General features: G+C 41.8%; 1 protein-coding gene and 1 long non-coding RNA gene across 11 annotated transcripts in view; one reads left to right on the top strand and one right to left on the bottom strand.

Moving 5' to 3' along the window:
• Positions 1–4,803: 4,803 nt before the first annotated feature.
• On the bottom strand, positions 4,804–15,586 carry LOC111859568 (uncharacterized). 8 transcript variants are annotated; one of them, XR_002841852.2, is made up of 6 exons: positions 15,542–15,586; positions 12,948–13,142; positions 10,633–10,778; positions 8,800–8,978; positions 7,370–7,446; positions 4,804–5,490 (listed from the first exon to the last, which is right to left on the bottom strand). It is a non-coding gene; the product is annotated as an uncharacterized lncRNA (long non-coding RNA). The 8 variants fall into 8 exon arrangements; XR_002841847.2 differs by having other exon boundaries at positions 15,501–15,570; XR_002841848.2 differs by having other exon boundaries at positions 8,800–8,951; positions 15,501–15,570.
• pcgf5b (polycomb group ring finger 5b) overlaps positions 14,883–22,876 on the top strand; it is a 21,444-nt gene continuing 13,450 nt past the window's right edge. Inside the window, exons 1-3 of one of the 3 annotated variants that reach the window (XM_023842353.2) lie at positions 14,883–15,128; positions 16,644–16,990; positions 21,608–21,704. In XM_023842353.2, coding sequence (XP_023698121.1) covers positions 16,879–16,990; positions 21,608–21,704 — 209 coding nt within the window. In that variant the 5' untranslated portion in view covers positions 14,883–15,128; positions 16,644–16,878. Of the gene's footprint in view, positions 15,129–15,579; positions 15,732–15,774; positions 16,431–16,643; positions 16,991–21,607; positions 21,705–22,876 lie in introns of those variants that run through there. The other 2 variants (XM_072703317.1, XM_023842354.2) reach the window with 2 other exon arrangements.

Genomic DNA, 22,876 nt, shown 5'->3' with positions numbered 1-22,876 from the left:
GATATTCCTTCTTATGAACTCTCCGTTTGTGTGCAATACATACAACATACTAAATAACATTACATTCAATTTTTAGTTTTTTAATTTACACTTTTCAATTTCCATATTAGGTAACTAGTGGTTTTGAAGATACAAAGAACATTTTAGTGTCGTATAAACTACATTGTACTTTGACACTTAAACTGATCTGTTTATACCCAATCCCAACACTAAAGTGTACTACTGTAAGTTGTCCAGCTTGTCATGCAATGAGAGACGAAAGACTCGAGGGCAGGCAAACAAAGGGAGGTTTATTGAAATCAAAAGAACAACCACTGGAATTAAACAAGATCGCAAGGGATCAAACATGGGAAGAGTGAAGCAAGGAAGAGCGCAGGCCACATGAGGGTTCGACGTCAATGACCGGACAAGCGAGGACGAGACAACGGGGCACTTAAATTTATAGACTATTGCAACAAGTATCAGGTGTGACCCATGAGGTCCACGTGAGGGAGGAAACCAGAGGGTCAGGCAGACGTGTTCAGGACGTGACACAGCTGAAATCAACACACACGTGACAGCTCACATATTATTTGGAACAGTTGAACTTGTTCACCTTGACCTTTAATAATTACCATGTGTTGTAGATTCATCTTTAGATGCCTGGGCAACGTAATTCTGATGAGGACTCGTCAGATGCCCAACTGTCCAGTTCATGAAAATTTTATGGATAGTAATTGGTTTCTGAGTATCGTTCCAAAGGGGGAGAGATTTGTTTTAATTTACAGCCTCTATCAGGCAGAAATATGTGCCATTTTTTCAAGTAAAGAGATCCTTGTAAAATGAGAAGTTGTCAACAATGCTGTTTTTTTTAACACAAGTTAAATGCTGGCTGGATATGTTTTGTAATTTTAAATTAACTTGGGATAAAAAAACAAAAAAGACTCACACACTTGTTGGGAAAACACGCCACAGATATAAAACAGAAAACTTACTGAACATCTGCAAAACCCAACAGGTTTATGGACTGTGAATTGTATTATATTTTCACAAATTTCATATAATGCAGACAATAGTACTTGATCTATTAGGATATTTGCCTGAATTTTCTCAATGACTTGTCTAGATTCTGGGGCCATCAATGTGATTTATTTATTGTCTTGGTTAATCAAATGAGCCATGTTGTATGAGTTAACTGGCATATCAGGACTCCTTTCCTTCAGGCAGTAGCATCCATGTGGGAACATAATGCCCTAAAGCAGAGTTTCCCACTCCGGTCCTCGGGGACTCACAGTCAGTCCATGTTTTTGCTCCCTCTGAGCTCCCTGCCAGACAGTCCACATTTTTGCTCCCTCCAGGTCCTGGTAGGGAAAAATGGCAAAAACATGGACTTTCTGTAGTCCCCGAGGACCAAATTGGGAAACACTGCCCTAAAGGAATAGCATTACAAGCACTGTTGACTGTTCCCTCTACCTGAGTGAAGCAGTTTGTTCCCAAAGCGCCCTTCAGTCTCACTTTGATGCTGTCTGCAGTACACTCTCCTTATTTATTATGATGCAACCAATAGCATAATCTGTTGGAATTCATGAAAGACATGGAACTAAAACTGAGGAGATGATTTTTTTTCTGTCAGACAGGTAAAAGGTGCAGACAGGGACACCCCAGTGTAAAAACTGCTTTGAAGCCTGCAACCAAATCACTAAAGGAACATGAAGAATGAAAACACCCCCAGGCTAATTACATTTGCTGAAGAGTCTGGTGCATTTATCTAATGTCACATGAACTATTCATAACTTTGTTTTAAATAGAGAGATTTTATTAAAGCTATTCTATCCATCCACTCACCCATCCATCCATCCATCCATCCAAATGCTTATCCTGGTCAGGGTCACCTATAACCTGTCCCCGGCAGCACACGGCGAATGAGACCGACAGGCTGCGGTGTACCCAGAAAGCCAGCTCATCGCAGGGTCATGCAGACACTCGGCTACTACAGTAGTAAGCAGTTTAAAGTCTAAACAATAATAATCAGGGCCAACCCCCCCCAAAAGGTGACATAGGCGATTGATTAGGTGACGTAAAAGAGTAAGTGATAAAAATCAGAAGACATACCTCTGGTTGCATGCTGGGACATTGCAGATACTCTTAATACAGATTTAGTACAGATACAGTAGTTTTAATATTTCATTACTTTCCTTGTGAAACAAACGAGAGCTAGTTAGCTAGCAGGCAGATACCCTGGGCTACTGAAATGTTTGTATTATAAATTGACAAAATTTGTTTTCTGCTGCTCTACAGGGGGGGGGGGGGGGGGGAGGATAGTAGCCCTGATCATCACTCTCATTTTCATACTGCTGCTCCTGGTGGGGTTCACAATAAACAAAAAAACATATAAATATTAAATTTATGCCCAGACAAAAGCATGCACACACGTACTGTATGTGCAGAAGCCATTCTGTATCTGAAAAAAATTTGTTTAGAAAAAACTAAGCTGCCGGTCAATAGTTTGCCTACAGGAATTTCCATGATGAAATATTGTGGTGCTTTTATTACCCTGTCCATCATGAGAAGTGTTGTAAAACTAAATCTGTAGCTCAGTACATGAGCTAAGAGGGTCCTGACATAAAGTTGGGTCATTCCTCGATTCCTGGTTTTAGGACTGGCCATTACTACTGACAATGGAATGTGTATCCATTCGCTGTTTTGGGCTGCAGAAAGGCAGCTGCAGCTATCAGATTTTTACCCACAGTAGTCTGTCTCTGACTGTCACAGGGCGCTTCTCCCCCATGCTACTCTATATTAGCCAAACGGCGGCGTCAGGTGGCACACGGACCGGTGCGGGGGGACGGGGGGGGAGTCTCATGATGCATCTGCCACAGGAGGAAAGCGCCCTCGTGTTTCCAGATTTCTCTCTCCATTGATCAAACAAAAATAATGGTACAGGAGTCAATGTGTAATAGCTGCGGGAATGTATGGCGCGTGCGTCTTTTTAGAGAAGTACTTTTTCAGAAAGGATTTCAGAGGATGACATATTTGTAACTCGCTCTTCATTTTAATTATTAAACAAGAAGAATACGAAATAATTAAATATTCAAATGTCAAGAGATAATGGAGTTTCTGTAAGTCATCCAATTTATGCACCTGACCACTTTCAACTGATAAAATGCACCCTAAATCCATCACTTCACGTTCCTAGATGCAAATATAAACAACATATTTGCAGAATATTTTATAAGTGCTTGATTCTGAAAGGGAACAACTGTGTGACTGGCCTCCCTGCCATCCACATCTCATACTGGCCCTACTGATGTCTCCAAATAGCTATGGCTGCTGACGTCTATGAGACATTGACGTTTATGGCCGTTAACGTCTACAACACATTGACGTCTATGGCCACAGAAGTCTACGACACATTGACGTCTACGGCCACAGAAGTCTACGACACATTGACATCTACGGCCACAGAAGTCTACGACACATTGACGTCTACGGCCACAGAAGTCTACGACACATTGACGTCTACGGCCACAGAAGTCTACGACACATTGCATGCTGCGTCATCTCGTGTCATGCAGACCCTGGTCTACAAGGGTGCTTTAGGGTGTATAGCACCCTCAGATTAATAATCTTCCCCCTCAGGTGGAAGTCAATCAGACCATGTTGTTGCATAGATCATGTCCCCTCACTAATTTCAGAGGCGCCCTTAGTGATTTTGTTCTGGACCTGGCACTGCTGTAACATTGTTCACACCTAATGAGGGGGAATCCATGAAGGTGCATTATGCTGACTTATAGAAGGTATGTCAATTGCTTCATTACACCAGTGTAAATTGGAACATAAATGACTGAACAGAAATGCTTTATTAATCTCCAGTGGGAAATTCCCTTTTCGCCTACCCGATCTTCCCCTCCATGAGGCACACATACAGGTCAGTCACAGCACAGGGTCGGCCAGCATGCGGTGCCCCCGGAGCAGAGGGCTAAGGGCCCACAGACAAGTAACTGTTCGCTGAGGTGTGAACCGGCAACCTTTCAGACCACAGGCGCAAAGGGTTAGCCTGCTGAGCCTCAGCTTGGCAGCTTACAGGCGCAAAGGATTAGCCTGCTGAGCCTCAGCTTGGCAGCTTAATTAAGTCTGCTGTCCTGCACGACTTTTAGCGTCGAAGGAAATTGAAAAGGAGTTAAAATAAAGAAATATATATGTCACGGTAACCAGGAGCGTCAGTAGAGATTCCTGAGAAGGGAGGCCAAGCCTTTACTGGGGGGGGGGGGGCGGCAAATAACATTTTAAAACAGCCCTAGTGACGCCCCCTGCTGGTAACCTTAGGATGTGCATGACTGGGCCCATAAGCGTGACCTGGGCCACAGGTAATTAATAACTCCAACTCTTCGCTGGTCCACGGAAATGAACCGGTGTCATAGAAGGTTGTAGCACGGCGGGGGTCTGAGCAGATGCTGCTTCCCCAGGAGGAATTACACGCCAGAGGAATGTAACACATGGGGTCTGGAGCTCCCCCCCCCCCGCCCCCCCGGGATCCCTGAAGCGTGCTCCGCATTCGGGCATCTAGCTGCCGAGAGTCCCGACTGCAGCAAGTCTCCCGTCGCCGTGGAAATGCCTGTCGCCGTGGCGATCAGAGCCCAATGCCGCCGGAGTGCCTCGGAGGGGCAACGGAATAATAATCGGTTGTCACTTGAACCGCAAGGAGCACTAATCACTGTAGCAGCAGTAAGATCTCAGTAGCGCAAATGTGATCTTGAGGCCAAAGGGGAGGTGGGGCTTGGGGGGACGGGGGGGGCAAAAGGGATGGCACAGTTGTGTCTCTCAGGTTTTTGACCGACTGTAATCGTACCCCAGTGATCTAACAGAGTGCCTGCAAGGAGGACGGTCTATGGTGCTGCCCCCATATCGGGAGGGGCGAGAAACAACAGGAGCGACTGGAGTCGTCCGCGGGGGGCACCAGGAGGCCCCTCAGCAGCACCGTCGGCCCCGTACAGGCCCTCAGGAAAACCGTCCCATCGCCCCCTTTCAACATTCATTGTACGTTATCACACATCATACAGTGAACAAAGGATCTGAAGCAGCAGCTGAACTCAGATCAGAAAATCTTGCTTAGTGTGCAAATGGGAATCTGAACAGTGCATTCATGGCATTCATTCTTGTAATTATTGTAATTCATTCTTGTAATTCATTCTTATAATTACATTCAGCATGTAATTATACTTATTCCAACAGTTATTCCAACAGTTATTATATATAGATACTGTATATACATATTTATGCTAGAATGATATTCTCATGGTGAAGGTTCTAGTTTGACTTCATCTGTCTTGGTTCTAGTTAGACATCACAGGAATTAATCAGTAATGAATGTCATATGGAGATGAATGTCTGGTAAGATGTTATCCTAGGTTGAGGTTTTTTTTTTAGAAAAAAAAAACAATAAGGGGTGTATCTACCATGATGAAACAGATCTCGTCTTCATCTTGCTCCCAGTCAGGAAATAAATCAGACCTAAAACAGAAAGAGACATCAGTGTGCAAGTTTGACTTATTTGCAGTGATGCGTCATCATCACATGACTAATTGGATGTGTTGTGATTTTGCTTTTAGCTTGAAAAAACAAGCACATGTCTCTGTCACTTTTCTATATTTCTGAATATGCAGGATTTTAATCTGATACGATAATTTTTGTCATGACTTTCAAGACGAAGGATTCGAAGGCAGGTGTTTTCGATAAATCAAAAGGGTTTTACTGAAATAAAACTAAACAAAGAAAGACTGGAAAAGAAACAGGATCACGAGAGATAAAAACAAGAGGTACTACAATGAGGAAGGACACAGGCTGACAAGGAGAGTGACGTTAATTATGGGACTGGGGAAGTTGAGACAAACAGGTACTGATATATAAAGACTTAACAAGGGGCAACAAGCAACAGACGTGGCTTATCAGGGCCACGTTAGGGAGGGGAAATAAGGGTAAGATGGGCAGAATGTAACAGTTTTATGTATCATACATTATATTTTCAGTAAATTGTACAGGAAAAAACAGCTCATGGAAGGTTTACTTGAGTTTTATTGTTAGGGAATGAAAATACAGAAACGGTAGCTAATATAGATTGTTATGTTTAGATGTCCGGGACAGAATTAGCAAATGGGAATCTGGAATGTGTGGATGGTGCTTTTACTTGCATTTCTGTTATCGAAACCTAATAAGGCTGATCTCAATGGCTTTACAGAACGACGGATGAAGTCCTACTCAGCTTGGCGGACAGCTTCATGTATTTCATGGTCTAACAGTAACAAATAACTAAGTAATGTAAAAGAGGTAATGATTCTAGAAGAAAAACCTATATACTGTAAAGGGTTGCTTTTAAGAAACAGCTGCAGTTTGCAAAGTAAACAGCAAACTTAGTTTGAAAGGCATTAAATCATACTTTCAAAGGTACAGTCAAGTTCACTGAAACGGGAATACTAATTTTGTAAAGTTCTTCAGTTATAATTAGAACATTTCCAATTTATGGTATTTTATGGAAAAAGCATTGTATTTCAAAAAGCTAGATAAAAAAATGACTGAAATGTCTGTGATTTTGATCTTTTCCAGTAAATAAAATCATATTCAGAAACATGTCCAGTTCTGGAAAAAAGTAAGAGACCACAGCAAAATTTTCAGTTTCACTCATTTCTCAATTTATGGGTATGTGTCTGTATAAAATATACATGTTTTTTTTTCTAAATCCAGCCTGGCTCTTCCCCACTTCTCATTAGTGAAGGGCTTCTTCCTTGCTTTATGGGTCTTCAGTCCTGCTTCTAGAAGCCTGTTAGTTCACGAGGCACCATTGGATTTGCTGACAGCCGTCTCTGGCATTGGAAAGTCACCTCTGCCTTTTACCCGGATAGTTTTTGGACAGTGTCTCCTGCTTCATCTTATTCTTGTGTAATGTTGTCTTAGAAACTTTGAGCCTGGAAGCAACCTGCCGCCCAGTGTAGCCTTCTGCCAGCAGAACTATGATTAAGCCAGGATTTAATAATGCAGATTTTTTTTAAATATAGAGTGGTCACTTATTTTTTTCCAGAGCTGTATATATAGTTATAAAGCATTTAAACAATAAATATCCATCCATTTGACAAGTGACATTAGCTAAACCTGCATTCCTTTAACTCCCAAAGGCAGACACACGCATGCACACACATTTTCATTAACTCGAGTTGCTATGCAGCATTTAAATAGAAAGAAATTTCAATACCAAAGGGTAAGGAAATGCCTGTCTCTGTTGCCATGTTCATTTTAGCTGGTGGAATCACACAGCACCCCAGAAAAACTCCAATTTCCATCTCCGCTGCCAAGTGGCACCGCTAGCAAGGAGGAAAACTGAACCACGCTTCAGTCTTACCAGTCCATGAGAGCAACTGATGCTCAGCTGCGTGTTAGTAGTGCTGTGGCATCCATGCAGCTGCTCCACACGTAAACCTTATCAAGGAGAGAAAGATGCATACATGCAAAAAAAAATATATGCGCAAACACTGACGCATGTTTTGCGAAGTCATCATAGAAGTTGAACGATTTCCACACAGAGCATCACTAGGAAACTCCTTCATGCTCATTTCTCATGCTTCAGTCCATCTGAGAATCACCATGGCTACAGCTGATGAAGCAGATTGGTCTGTTTCCCTTACGTTTCCATGGTGTAACGCGTGCTGCTTCCTTCTGCGCCCGCAGCCTGTGATTGTTGATGTGCCCTGAATGAACAGTCCCCCTTCCACCTCGGTAAACTCTCGCTGGACACATTATTGCCATTTTCAGACACATATAGGTTTGGCTGTCAGATCATCTCCTTACCAGGCATACTTTCTGCTGAGGCCTGAAGTTGCTGTTGCCCTTGTTTGGTTAGAATGCAACCTGACCTGACCCTACCAGCAGCAATAAACCACAACTAAACTTATCTTTTGGCTCATGCAAAATTAAGCGATCTTCTTTTTATTACTCAGAAGCAGTTTTACCTTTTTTTTTCGATGACACACTTCCTGAAAGGATATTTTAACAATACAACCCCAGAACAAAAAAAAATTTGCGATCCGAAACCAAGGAGCACGTTTTTAATTAATTCGTATCACAGGATTTTTTAAATATAGTGTGAAATCATAAATTTCTGTGAGCCAGACAGCAACGGGAGTTATTTCTCACAAAAACCTCATCGTTCTGAGCAGGAACACAGCATGTTACAATATGTTTCGGTAATTTTGCACTTTGCACGCTGCCATTCGGAATCAGCAGAATTCAGCCGCAATACAGACAAATGGTGCTTCTTTGGGGACAAATGCTAAGGCTGTTTCATCCCAGCTGTCTCACAGTAATTGAATCTCACTTTCAGCTGTTTTTGAAGTTCTCTCTGAGATTCCGGACCCACCCGAGCGTAACACTGTCAGTGTGGGCCCGGTTTCCCAGCACAAACATCACCAGCATCTTTCTCTAATTCTACATGTTCAGTGGAAAAAAACATTTTTTAAACCACATACCTATGGATCACTAAATCATTTTAATACAAAGACTACTTTAAGTATATTTAATTAAAGTGAATTAGTTTATGAGGTCAGCATCGCTGATTGAGAACACTTAATATTTTATACACATTTATATTTTAATCTATTAGCCAAATTATTTCATTTTACTACACTCTTTGTTTCATTTCCAGTTAATTATAAAAATACAGGAGTGCATTTATTGTTATTAAGCGAATTTACCACAAAATTTTATTATAAAACAGTCCTGAATACTTAATTTTTTAAAGCATTGGTAAATAGTATTTGTAAATTGTGCAGGTACCTGCTCATCTCAGTCAGAATTATGCAAAATATCCATCCATCCATCCACCCATCCATCCATCTTCTTTAACTGCTAGTCCTATTCAGGCTTGTGAGGGTCCGAGGGTCCGGAGCCTATGCTGGAGGCCACGGATACAAGGCACGTGGCATATCCTGGGTGGAATAAGGCACAAGGCAGGACTACGCCCTGAATGGGGTGCCGGTCCATCACAGGGCATATATACTGTACTGCAGTGGTTCTCAACCCTTTTTGCACTGCGATCCAATCTTTACCTTGCCATTTCAGTCGCGACCCTATATCAAGTATAGGTTTTAATTAACGCAATGATCAACCACGCAGTGCACTCTGCAGTTTATGCCAATCAATGACCACCTCACAAATCTGAATGGATGTGCCAGTGAATTTTAAATTACGCATCTGTGGTTTGACTGCTTGGATTGGTTGAGTGTTGACCAGTTTTTCACTAAGCATTTGCAGACCCAAAACCTGTTTATATGGATTAATTCTAGGATTGGGGCTGGGAAATGTGATCATGGATCAACATAGGAGCATTCTGGTCTTAAAATGCTTACATTTCCTACTCTGCCTCATGACCCTTTTAGAACTTGCCGTGAAACAAATTTGGGTCGCGACCAATGGGTTGAGAATCGCTGCTGTACAGGACAAAGTCTGTGGCAGCCAAAGGAAACAATGTTTAAATTGTGTTTATATTGGTGTATAGCTATGAGTATGTCTGTACACTATGCCAGGTAAGCCATTTCAAAGCCATTCCTCAAGTCAACCGTATTTGCAGGTGTCATCCAATGATTCCATGCATTTGTTGAATTCACATACTAGCCTTATCTGGGTAATCAATACCTCATGAGATTAATTGATTAAGTTGATTAAGTAAATGAGCTGCCAGTGGAAACTAACAAATATATGGAATGGCTGAAATGCCCCCATGGAGAGGTTTGGGAACTGAAGCGGTGTTCATCTAGCAATCCAGCGAGACATCAGTAACTTTTTGTAGAACAGGAGAAATTCTTATACTTTTATTACAGCTTATACATACAACCCAGATAAAAAGCGTTAAACATAATTACCTTTGGCTGCCTGAGGCTTCTGCACAGTGCTGCACACACACAATCATACATAATGGGCATTTCAGAGACACCAATCAGTCCACTTTCATATCTTTGGGATGTGGGACAAAATCTGTCTCACTTTGGGGGAATTCCCAAACCCCAGACCACCATATTCCACCATACCACCATTATACAGGGGCAGATTTGCAACAAAAAAGCAGCCTGGGAATTGGCTGCCAACCACAGGGAATCCCCCCCCCCACCCTCCAGTTGGGGATGGGGGCTTTCGCCGATTGCAATCAGCCAGTTGGCCACCAATGAAATAACAGTCTATTAATCACTTCCTGGTTTCAACCCGGAAACACGCCGAGATCGGACTGGACAGCCCTGGAATATAAGTTACAGAATGCTGGGATTGGGCAAGATTGTCCAATCCTCATAACCAGCTGGCCCACTGGAAAAATTCCTGAACTTCCAGTTCACACCTGCATTATTGTCATTATAATTCACTGTACTATAAAGGATGCTTCTGGAAGAATGGACTGCGAATTTACAACTTGTTTTAATGCAATGGGATATCATACCCTTTCTTATTGGCTTATTGCAATGTTTTCCAATCCACTCCTCGGGGGGCCACAGCCAGTCCACATTTTTGCTCCCTCCCAACCGGCAGGGAACTCAGAGGGAGCGAAAACATGGACTGGTTGTGAGTGCCCATGGACCGGATTGGAAAACACTGGCTTATTGAGCTGTGCAATGTACTTACCAAAGGGATTCGGATAACCTCCACTGTTGTTATTTACAGAGCTGATTGAGGATTATCTTTGTTGGTTTTAGTCATTCATTTCCATAATCCCTTTTTTTTAGTAATCCTTGCTGTATTTGACTTAAATTTACCTAGGGCAAGCAGAACTATAAAGAGAAGACCCTTGTGAAGACAGGGAGAACTCAGTCACATTCGCAAACACACAAGCGCACGCACACAACAAGTTACAGACCGGGAATTTTGGCAGCGTGAGGTAATAACACTACCCACTGAGCCAACGTGCCAACCAACTCATTAAGTGGGTGTGCACAAAAAAATGATGCCGGCACACAGTGAAAGTAATGACCCAAACAGTTGTCATCTGTGCCCCAGAGACTGGTATCTCCACAGGCTACTAGCTGTTAGGGATATGCAAAGCTTCAGGTACCCCAGACTTGATAATTAGACTATTAAGTTGGGCTCTTCGTTCACCGGATTACTGTCGACACCTGTGTAGCTAGAGCAGAAAAGCAAATTTGTGCGACTTTTGTATAAAAAGAACAGATTCATCAAAACCTCATAATGGAAGACAGATCCAGTTCAAAGTCTACCAAGTGTCGATTTTATTAGGAGCTGAAACATCCACACCTATCGCTCTCCTGCTAGTCTGCTTCTCTAGTTTGGAAAGAAGCTGCATTAAATTAGCTCTTGGATTCAGGCTGACAGAAAACTCAGTGATTAAGTTCAATTTCAGAATTTTGGAATTTTATCTGGTTTGTGGTTAGTCAACAAGGACTCTGGAGATAAGATACAGGCAAGACTATGATCGTTGCTTAAGATGTAGCAGAGTCAGTCAGCTAAAGGCATCGCAGCAACGCTCTCCGAAGAGGATCTACCATGGCTTCTTTCAGGAAGTTTTTGGAGGAGAGTTACAGATTTTCAGCACTGTTCTCAACTAGGGCAAATCTCATGGCTCTGCACTAATGCTATGAGGTTACTGATCAGATTAAACTGGCATAGTTACTGTAAATAAACTCAAATATGTCATTCAGTCAGTGACAAGCAAAACTTAAGAATGCAAAGAAAGGATCCACTTTGAAATGACTAAATCATAAAACTGATTCAAAACATAGTGAGAGTGGGCTTGATGCCTGCGCTTGGATCTTTCTGAAGTTTACATGTTCCCACCATATCTATATTGGTTTTCTCCTGCAGCCCAAAAACATTGATTTGGGTGACGTGGTGTCTCTCAGCTGCCCATATTTTGTGACTTTGTGTATTCGATAAGTAGTTATACAACACAGATGTATAACTGCAAATTTAAAACTGCTATATACGGTACCAGTCAAGAGTTTGGACACGCCAAGCCACCTACAAAGGGGAGTGATAGTGTCACATCACATGACCTGGCCACCCGACCAACACACGGTAGAGATGGTTTTGGAGTTTGACCAGAGAATGAAGGAAAAACGGCCAATGAATGCTCAGCATATATGTGGAAACTTCTTCAGGACAGCTAGAAAAGCATCTCAAGAGCCCACCTCATGAACCTGGGGTATAGAAGAGACAGTAAGGTCAGCCAGTCCATGGAGCAATTAGGCCAAAGGGCTTTGCTCAAGAGCCCAATGGTGGGATTGTTCTGCTGACCCAGGGATTTGAACCAGCAACCTTCTGAGTCCCAACCCGCAGAGCTGCCCCCAATATATTTTTTTATGTAATACTTTTCTGGCCAATACATAACTCATTATATGTTATTTAATTGTTTAGATGTATTTATAATTATTCTAAAATGTAGAGAATAGTACAAATAACCATTTCTATGGGTAGGATTGTCCAAACTCCTGACTGGTACTGTATAATAAAGTCAGTATTAGTAATCAGGTTTTTGTGTTGCTTTCCTTATTGGTTTTCTCTGTCTATTTTAAAGGAAATTGCAGGTGGATAGGCCATGTTTTCTATTCAATACTGTAGAGTCATGAAATATTTAAAGGTTAACAGCATTCAGTCTGAGTGAAAACAAAAAACTGAGTTTACTTATATCGATCTTACGTCTGTATCTTCAACAGGATCGATAATATTCTTGAGTTTATTTTACCCACTTTGTTTCTTTTAAAGCAGGAAGATAGCTAAAATTTTGGAAGAAGATACTAATCATATGCCCACTTACAAATGTACTCCCCGTGTAGTATAATTAAAAGTGAATTCCAGGTAATGAAAATTGCACCCTTTGCACTGTACATATTCACACTGTATATAATATGAAGAAAACCACAGACTATCCAATATTTCTTTACTTCTGTCTGATGTTATTTTTTGCCCATAGAAACGATACTCACCTGATCCATTATAGTGAAAACAACCAAGTGCACATGGGATTTATATCCATCCATCTTCCACCCATTTATCCAGTACAGGGTCTCTGGTGGGAGTGGGCAGGGGCTGATGCCAATCCCAGGCAGCATACAGCATAAGGGAAGGGACACCCAGGATGGTTACACAGACAGTCGCACACTTTGGGCAAGGCCTTTGGACTGCAAGGGGACACATATGGAACATGGACTGAACATTTTTGGACAAAACTCCATGCATGTTTGTATCCCTAACTTTGTGGAGACCAAAAAGTGTCCCACAAGGCCAAAATAGTAGGATTTAATCACATTGTGAGGACATTTGGTCCTCACAATGTAATATATATATATAAGACCACACACATAGACAATCAAGTCCCTGAATCCATCCATTCTCTGTACCCACTTGTCATATGCAGGGTTGCAGGGTTCTGGAGTCTATCCTGGAAGCTACAAGCAAAAGGCAGGGAATAACCCAGAACGGGGCGCCAACTCATTGCAGGGCACCATTCACACATAGAAGCAATTTGGCTGCTCCAATTCACCTGTGTTTTTGGGCTGCGAGGGAGAAAACTGGAGGAAACCCCACAATGACAGAACATGCAAACTCTACATACACAGAGCTGGGACAGAGATGCAAAGCCTGGTCCCCTGAGGTACTACGGGACCATGCTAATTGTGGCACCACTGTGCCACCCTACAAAATACCTTACATGCAGTCATTATTTCTGCAATGGACTGGCATTCTGTCCAGAATGCCCCTGTATTGTGCTCTAAGCTTCCTAGACTCAGTGTGATATTGTAATATTTAAGCAGTGATGGAAGATGGATTATTATTTTTGTAGGTTATAAGATACCAGAATACTTTTAACATTTGGCAAACACCTGCTTTTATTATGAGGCACTCTTTTTCCTGTAAAGTTTACCGTTGCCCCATACACAGTCAACAACATTTTGAAATGTGCATATATTAAACTATATCCAGAGTAGCAGGTACTGCAGTAGACAATTCCAGTGATACCTTATTTCCACAATATGATGATATGTGTTAATATTATAATACAGCAACACAATACTACAACACATTAAGGAAGAGACTGGAAAATATAGCTACAGTAATGTCCACATTAAGTAGGAACGGCAGAAAGAAAAATGATTACAGACCATAACACGTTATCACATGTTAAACTTTTTTAGCCGCCCGGAATAATCCAGTAAAACCTTTAATCTTGAGGCCACTATGAATTTTCCACGGGGACAGTTATTAAATAGGTCAATTCTAACTAGTGTCAAATTGACCCTGATTTTATTAACTGTATTAAGACCAAAGACAGACACTGACATCATTTATATCTGTTCATAGAAACGTACAGCAATGCGGTTCTGATTAAGTTACAAGCTCATTTAGCATAATGTAACGAGAGATGCCACATGATAACGACGCTTATGTGACGTGTCCATTTAAACGATAATTGATGAAGACAGACTTTACCACGGTATCTGTCATATCACCAGATCCGTAACACGTCATTACAGTACATCAAATTCCTAAACATCACATACTTTTAAAGAGTTTTATACCAATGAGTAGGCGAACGAAGCCCACATTTACTTTAATTCCTAGTGATACTTTAAATAAAACGTGGGCCCTTTAAGAAAAAGTTATTTTGCAGAGCATTAAGTCAAGGATGAGCCACGCAGTATAGTTGATGACATTATTTAATTTTAAATCATTGAAGCACAATGTAACGGGCTCCTATTTTATATGCCTGCAATGGACATGCATCGTTTAAACGGGCTGGCGTTGTAATGGAGGGCTATGTGCTTTAACCATCACACTATCTGGCTGCCACAGTGCTGTGTTGATAAACAGCACACTTTTCCACCAGCCCTCTGTTATCGTGCACAGTTACTGGAGTACTTGGTAATTGAAGGCTGCGCCCTAGTTTGTGTCCAATCAGAGTGTATCTGCCGTAGGATGAATAAAGCAGCAATGCGTAAACAAGCAGTGGAAAGTACTCCGCCCCTTTCTTCTATCATCTTTACAGCGGCTAGTTCCGTATTCTGTGAGATTTAATGCAACATCCACGCACATTAAGCAGCGCCGGGTTATAGCGCTCGGGATTTTCGGCGGATCCTCACGACCATCGGCCTCGTTAGAAATGGAAGGTAAGCGATGCGGTCCGCGTCGCGAGAGCCAGTCGGGTAGCCGACGCTATTGCGTATCGTTTTCACAAGGTGCCGTTCTGGTGAAGTTTTAGGGTGGGATGGGGATGGTATCGTGTGTCACGCACGGCTATCAAGTTGCTGGGCATGTGTCCGACCTTGTTCCGCTCGGTGGTGTGTAAAGCGCTAGTTAAAGCGCCCCAACTAGTGCTCGTACTTGACGCCGCGTCGCGGCGGAAAGTTACACTTTTACGGCCGCTAGCAACTTGTGTGGTGTGGCGTGTTTTTCCTTTTTTTTTTAACGACGGCGATTGCGTCCCCCCCCTCCCTCCTTCCCGGTCAGCGCCGCGCGTACCCAGCTAGCCATGTTCATACATTTATCGCCCAGTAAACCTGTTTTCTGGGAGGTGACGCACGTAGTGACGCTCGCGACTTCCTGGTGCTGATGAGCGACAGATAGCGCGCGCGGCCGCTGTCCGCGTGCGAGCTCCGCGTCGGAGGATTTTTCTAGTAACGCGCTCCTGAGCGCCGCGGTGACGTCCCTCCGATTCGCCTGACCTACACCGCAGCCAGCAGATTTAAAATGCAAAAACACCCCCCTCTCCGGCACGTATTCGCACTAATTCTTGACCATATCTCTGATATTTGCGTTTTGAAATCTAATTAACGGGCAGGTTACTTGATTTGCTCCGTCACAGTGTCTCCCGTCGTTAAACTCTTATTATAAATACGTACGATAAAACAGGACTGTAATACCGAGGGATGTCGCTACAGTCAGAAATCGTGCGTGAACATAGGCGGCCCGTGAGCCAGCTAACTACGGGCTAGCCGGGCTGTTCTCACTGGGCACCTGCGCTTACGCTGACATTGAACGGGAACTTGATGGAATCCCTGCGAGAACCGAATGAACGACAAGTTGTATTTCTAGCAAGAAACAGTAGTTTTAAAGTATTGTAAAAGTCTAGTCAATTTGAGTTCCGGCCTGTTTTAAGGTGGAAGATGTGATGCGAGTGTATGGGGAAGCGAGGGCGGTATTGATATTGTGTGTGTGTGTGTGAGGGGGCGGAATTCATGTCTGTAACGTAAGGTGCACCTGTACTATGCAATGCATAGGGATATTTTGTGGCTTCCACGACACTGCGTGCACTAATGCGAAGACATTGCATTTAGATTGCTAATTATCCTGACCCGTCATAAAACGAAATATCAGAGAAATTAAGGACCCGTTTATCTCATCTGCGATGAGATTCTGGGGTCGCTTGGTGAATCTTCATTCCATTTCTTTTACAGACTGGTGATTTCCTTGTAAGTTTTAAAAAAGAGATGGACGGCGATATCAGTTTCTGCTACATCTTTTCTTTTTGCATTGACACTTCGAACGTATCGTTTATATATAAAATGTCACACATTGGTGTAATTGCTGTTTTTGGATTATATAAAGTTTATGTATACTTGAATTTATAGCATCCATCATAGTTTCGGGCGTAAGTCTAATTGTGATGTACTTGCATTTGCTAGATACACTTTCCCAGGCGGATGAGAAGTGAAGCACCCAGATTAATGTCTCCAGGAGAATGCCCTTTCCACGAAGCGAGGATTGACTTGAAATGCAGCGGGTGCACAGGGCAGCCCAGCAGTGTAGTGTAACCAAAGCACTCCTGTGAACCCTGCCCTGCATCCTTACCACCCTCCTACCCCCTCCGACACCGTTGTCTACATTCCTTCTGTGCAACCTCTTCTGCCGGGGTCAAAAATGTCTGTGCAGAGGAAACACCTCGTGAAAGAGTTCAACCACTTCATCACCTGCTATGTGTGCAAAGGTTACCTGATAAAGCCCACCACCGTGACTGAGTGCCTGCATACATGTAAGTACTTTCACTATGTAACAAGTAATCCCCCCCCCCCAAGAAAAGCAGGTGACTTTTGCTGACGCTGACTTTCATATCGTCACTTTCTTGCGGCCACCTCCCTGAAAATCAGAAGCAAGTAAATAAAATGACCCTCAGTCTTATGGCCTTTGCCGTCGTTTCCAGGGCAACTCGTAAACAATAGTATGAACTCTGACTGGACATGAGATGTTTTGCTAATCAGCTGTAATTGTTAAATTTGCATTTGCATAGCTTCAGTAAAAATATTTTAACCCCAATATCTCCTCAGCGCATGCATTTCTATTTGAATGATTTCCAAATCAACACTAATCTCCATCTTTTTTTTCTCTTTTGTATAATTATACTAATCATATCCAAAAATAATTTTAATTATATAAACTTTTTATTTTAATTGAAGGCCAAATCAGGCTGTGTTTATTTTTTTCATGTAATTCAAATGGTTAATGCCGTTCTAAATGGTGATTATTATTTTTTTCACTAGCTTTTTCTGCTTTTGTTTGCAAAAGCATTTTTTGGCAGTCATATTTGAAACTTTCATATTTTTAAAGGTCTCCTGTCCTCTTAGAAAACTGAGATAAATGAAAATCTCTCCAAGCCAGCAGTTTCACACACATGTTGTTATTTCGCTGCTATATTCTATGCACATCTTTCTTCACACCCCAGAATTGCTACTGCGTACACAGTGGATAGTTCTTTTGTGTTTTCATTTTTATTTGCTGACATACATAGACCAATCATTTTGTTTTCACCTGGTTGTAAATGCTAGATGTAATGGCACATCTGAGAGCTCATCCTCATGAATGACAGATCTCCGGTAATCTGGGTGAATACAGTCATCTGTGGGTTCAGTCACCATGACAACAGATGCCTTCCTTTTCAAATAAGCTGTTTTTGTCCAACTTGTTTTTACTAGAAGGTGAAATCAGTTCCTTATCCATTGTGGAAATGATATCGGCTTCCATTGTAAGTTTGGAGTTGGGGGACTTAATTCTGGCTTCAGTCCTCTGTTGACCGGCTGGGAGGTGGTGCTTCCTGTTCCCAGAACACGAGGACAGTCATTGTTCTACATGCATTCACCTCAGACGTTAAGCCACTTTGGATCCAGAGGTGGTTATCCAGAACTGGTACTGGTAACACTATAGCATTGTTTTTTTCCTCCCTCTGTGGGTGTTTTTGTAATTTATAAAACATTCTGCTTAATTTGGAGGAACTGGAGGGATAAGGAACGAACAAGTGGTTGTATCATATTAATTTTTATTACAGATCTAAGCATACCTTCATAGAATGTGGTGATAATTACCAGAGACAACATACTGATCTCGGAGTGATCCCTAGGCACAATAATTTCATCTGCCTAAGGCAGATGAAACTTTTTTGAAAAGGTAGTAAATTCTTTTAAGTAAAAATTGTTGTCAAAGTCTTGACTTTGGCACCGGTTAATGCATCTACTAATGTGTGTATGTGTGTTTTTTTAATTGTGCTGCAATGAAACACAAAGTTTAATAAGCCTTCAGGGAATGCTATTTTGGCATGATGTTGTACAAGATTTGGTATAATTACATAGTTAATACATTTGCATAAACTTTTTTTGCAAAACCAAGGACCTGCCATGAAGATCTTATATGCCATTTTTGTCGTTATGAAATACTCTTATTAAAGGGTAATATATCACTGCTAGTTTATTTTTTTGGGGTAGTAGTAGTAGTAGTAGTAGTAGTATATTACTCTCATTAAACTGTCCTCACTCTTCCTCTCCACCTCATGTCACAACAAAAGTTTTCTATTTAAATACCTTGGCTGTGTCACTTAAAGTGGTTCAGTGTCCCGTTCATCTTGTGTAACTTTGGCCCGTGTCTGAGAGGTGGCAGAACGCTCTTGCTGCCTTGGCCCTAAAAGTAGGTGACATCATCTTAGGTGACTGCCATGGCCAGTGGGAGCAACATTCCTGGGGTGGGGTGGGGGGGTGGGGGTTGTGGATGGTGGTGGCTCTGTTTCTCTGTTATCTCTGTCTGATGACGGAGCCACTGTTCTTCTGAAGAGGTGCTATTAGTTAACATTATCTTTTGCAGATCTGAAAATGTGAAAATTAAAGCCCCCACAAGATTGCAGGAATTACAGGGAGCCGTTTCATTATCATCTGGCTATGACCTATTCATGCCAGGTTATTAAATCTGACAAATTTATTGCCATCTGAACAGCTGGGGCATAATTCTGCAGACCAGTGTCTAATATTGATCTATAACATGATATAGAGGTATGAAACAGCTTCTCACTAGAGGGGAGACACTGTCCTATATCCTTCACCTTACAAGAGGTCATTTTAGACATTGTTGGCTCTGAATGTTTCAGGATGTGCTGGTTACATCACATCATACGATCCATGGTGTAATGACACTAACTAAAGAGGGTCTGATACAAATTTAGACTGTCTCTTCTACAGAGGGTTATATCAGAATAGGTCCCCTACATATATAATGCAACTCCTGATGCATTCTTGTGAAGTGAATTTTTGATGGTCTTGTTGGGGACAAACAAGGTCAAGTCACAGATTGGTACCCAATGCACTAAATAAACAAACACATACGCTGCTCAAAAAACTGGACACATGCCTGAAACATGTTAAAAAAAAAAAAAAACATTTAGCCACATATTTAACGTGACCAACAGACAAAACTACTCTGCTGAATACATCTGAAAGAAGTTTTCTTGAGACTAATCAGTGCCTCAGTATCAGTGAGGGCATTGGAAAACATACCATCCCTTTGCTGAATACCCCTGATAAGAATTTCTGTCACGAAGGGAAATTCCCTCCTGGATAGTATTAAGATACTGCGGTCTGCAATAGACCATATGATGAAGCTAGATAAAGAAAATTGTACTAATGGCTTTTTTTTTTTTTTTTTTTTTTAAGAAAAAAAATGCTGACATCAGTGACAGTATTTAAAATGGTCTCAGAAGTTTTTGTTTCACTTTTGAAAACCGCACCTCTGTCATTCCATCATCAGAGATTGGATATTTTGGTTCATTTGACGTGCGCGTCCACATGCATCAGCTGCGATGGGTGCTGTAAAGTTGTAAAGTTGAAGTGACACTTAAGAAGGCCTGGGATAATGTATGTCAGATAAAGTCTCCATTAGTTTAATTCAGCAATGTTAAGGAATGGCTGCTGGAATGGATAGCTGTGTCTCATCTAATATTTAAATTGCCTTTATATTTCTTTTTAAAAGCAACAGTGTGTCTGTGAATCATTGTATTTAAGAGGCTGGTGCTGTTACCCGATAATTATGGTTGTGGTAACAAAAATATAACAGTAATTTTGATAAAATCTGATCTTTTTTTCTTTGTCAAATCAAATGATTTTCATTTACTGGTTTCGTATACTGGTTTCTGCAATAGAAAAACCCATCTCTGCTTCCTGCGTGGGTCTCGAACAGGGAGGAAACGCTGAGTGTCAAACGCAGATCAATAGAGACGGTCCCAGCCTGTGCCTCAGCAGAATTTAAATTGGGTTTTATTTTTAAATGTCAGGCATGTGAGCGTGTTCAGGGAGTGTGTGTGTGTCTGTGTGTGTGCGCGTGCGCTCATGTGTCCAGTTTGCGGGAACGCCGGCTGCAGGAGCATGATGGGAAGACGGCCAGGGACTGTCCACCGCGGTCTTATCTTGCGTCATCCGTCAGCACTCACCCAGGTAGTCCCAGAGCTGATCTACCCTCCGCACTGACAGCTGGGTTTGAGTGCAACAGCATTAAACAACACTGCTCCAGTGTTTGTTATTACTCTGCGTGTCTGCTGTTGGGTGCTTGTTAGTTTCCCTTTAAATTGGTTCTTGGGAGCATTTGCTTAGCATGTTTGTGACACGAGGGGAACGAAAGTTTGGATTTCTCCGTTCCCTCGGCTACTCGGCGGTTATAATGTTAGCAGCCGGTTTTAAATAGGAGGCGGGTATTTTGAGAGCCGGCTGCCCGCATCTGCAGTCACTGTATATGGCACTAGTGTGTATTTCTATTTTTACAGTCGCATTCATCCTGTTTGTCTCTCGATAGTACCACCAGATCGGATGTTTCCTAATATGCTGTCCTTCTGCTGGTGCCTGGATTGCTGCAGAAGAATCTCAGGCGATAGCTTGTCTGTTTCGTGAGCGTTGTTAGTATAGCAACTTTTTAAGCTATACAAATTTTATGAGGTTTACAGCCACGTGGTAATTTCTGAGAATGCAAGCACTTGGTACTTATTGTTGGCTGTATTGTAAGATTCACGGCTCAGGTATGCAATTTGTAAGAAGTCTCTTTAGAGATTCTTCCCACCAGGAGAGCTTTCCCGTGATTGAAGCGGTCCTGAGAGATCTGGCACTTGTAACATTTTATTTTGTCATTGTTTGGAACCCATTTTTCTAATAATAAACTCATTCGTCCGTCCATCCATCCATCTTCCCAACACTTATGCTGTACCAGGTCATGTTGGCCTGAAGCCTGTTACAGGCAGCCCATAGCACAAGGCTGGCAAATAACTCATTTTATAGGATTTCTCGTTTAAGTCGGCTTAAAATGTTTGTTTAATGCTATTTGTTTATACTTGTCTCTCTCCTTTTGCTAGTTTGTAAAAGCTGCATTGTTCAGCATTTTGAAGACAGCAACGACTGTCCCAAATGTGGCATTCAAGTTCATGAAACGAACCCACTAGAAATGTTAAGGTAAGATGTTTTTTGGGAGACTGATGGTTTCATAATTAGCATTGTGAAGAAAAGAGTGATTTACAGTATTTTTATAGTTGCCAAACGTGTCAATGTCATTTTTTTTGGTGCCACTTTACAATAAGGCTGCCAATATGAAGGGTTTATGAATGGTTTATAATCTGGTTATTAATTAGGTTGTAACACTTTTTGTAAATTATTAATAGACAATTTTAAACAAGTTATAACACTGTTTTTTCTTTTTATTAATGGCTTACTACCATTTAAAAAGTAGCAAAAGGGAGCCTTATTGTAAAGTGAGACCTTTTTGTATGTAATAAAAATTAAGATGGTGACATCAACAAATCTGACCTCAAACCAGTGAATGGGTATTATATACAGGCTGGGTGTGCCACCTCTTTGACTTTCTAAATTACACCAAATATAACCTACAGTTCTGCTAGAAAGGGACAGAGCTGGCTTATATGCTTGTTTGGGGGTCCAAGGCTGACACCTGCAAACGCCATATTTCGTCATTTACAGCCATTGCACTCTGGGTTATTTATTCATTAGCGTCACTCTTTGATATTGGGTGACGTTCCATTCCACTTTATTTATACCTGAGCTGAGCCTCTGTGCTTTGCCAGCTTAAATAGCTAGCTTCTTTATTTAATATAGCAACAGTGCTAGAATAAATACCTACTTTGCAATATTGTTTCTGTGAGATGTCACATAATCTAATAATTAGTTGCATCCCATTGAATTCTATACTGTCTGTCTTTCTTTTCGTGTGCTACTTCCAGCCATATTCCAATACTTTCTTTACAGCCAAACAGATCACCAGACCGTGTTTGCCAGCTGTCAAAACGCAGACTCTCTCATCTGTCCTTGGAGTACTTTCATGTGTCCATTATACAGAATATCTTCAGGAAGAACACTGTCTGTGTTGTGTTAGAGATGTGTCAAGGCTGTTCACTGATGGGGAAACTGCTGGTTGCTGGAACTGAGGAAAAGGAGTCAACTCGAGCCCAATGATGGAAAGAACACAAGTGTTTCCTTAGTGGGAATCGAGGATCAAACCCTTCATCGCCGATTAGCTAGCCATCTCTCAGCCATCCGTTTGACATATATAGACAGATGCTTTGCAAGTATTCAGTGGAAATTTGTAGGAGGCTGAACAGGCAGTAAAAGTA

The sequence above is a fragment of the Paramormyrops kingsleyae genome, chromosome 20 (genome assembly GCF_048594095.1).
Source record: "Paramormyrops kingsleyae isolate MSU_618 chromosome 20, PKINGS_0.4, whole genome shotgun sequence".
NCBI classification, from domain to species: Eukaryota; Metazoa; Chordata; class Actinopteri; order Osteoglossiformes; family Mormyridae; genus Paramormyrops; species Paramormyrops kingsleyae.
This window is presented reverse-complemented; position numbering and strand designations above follow the sequence as displayed.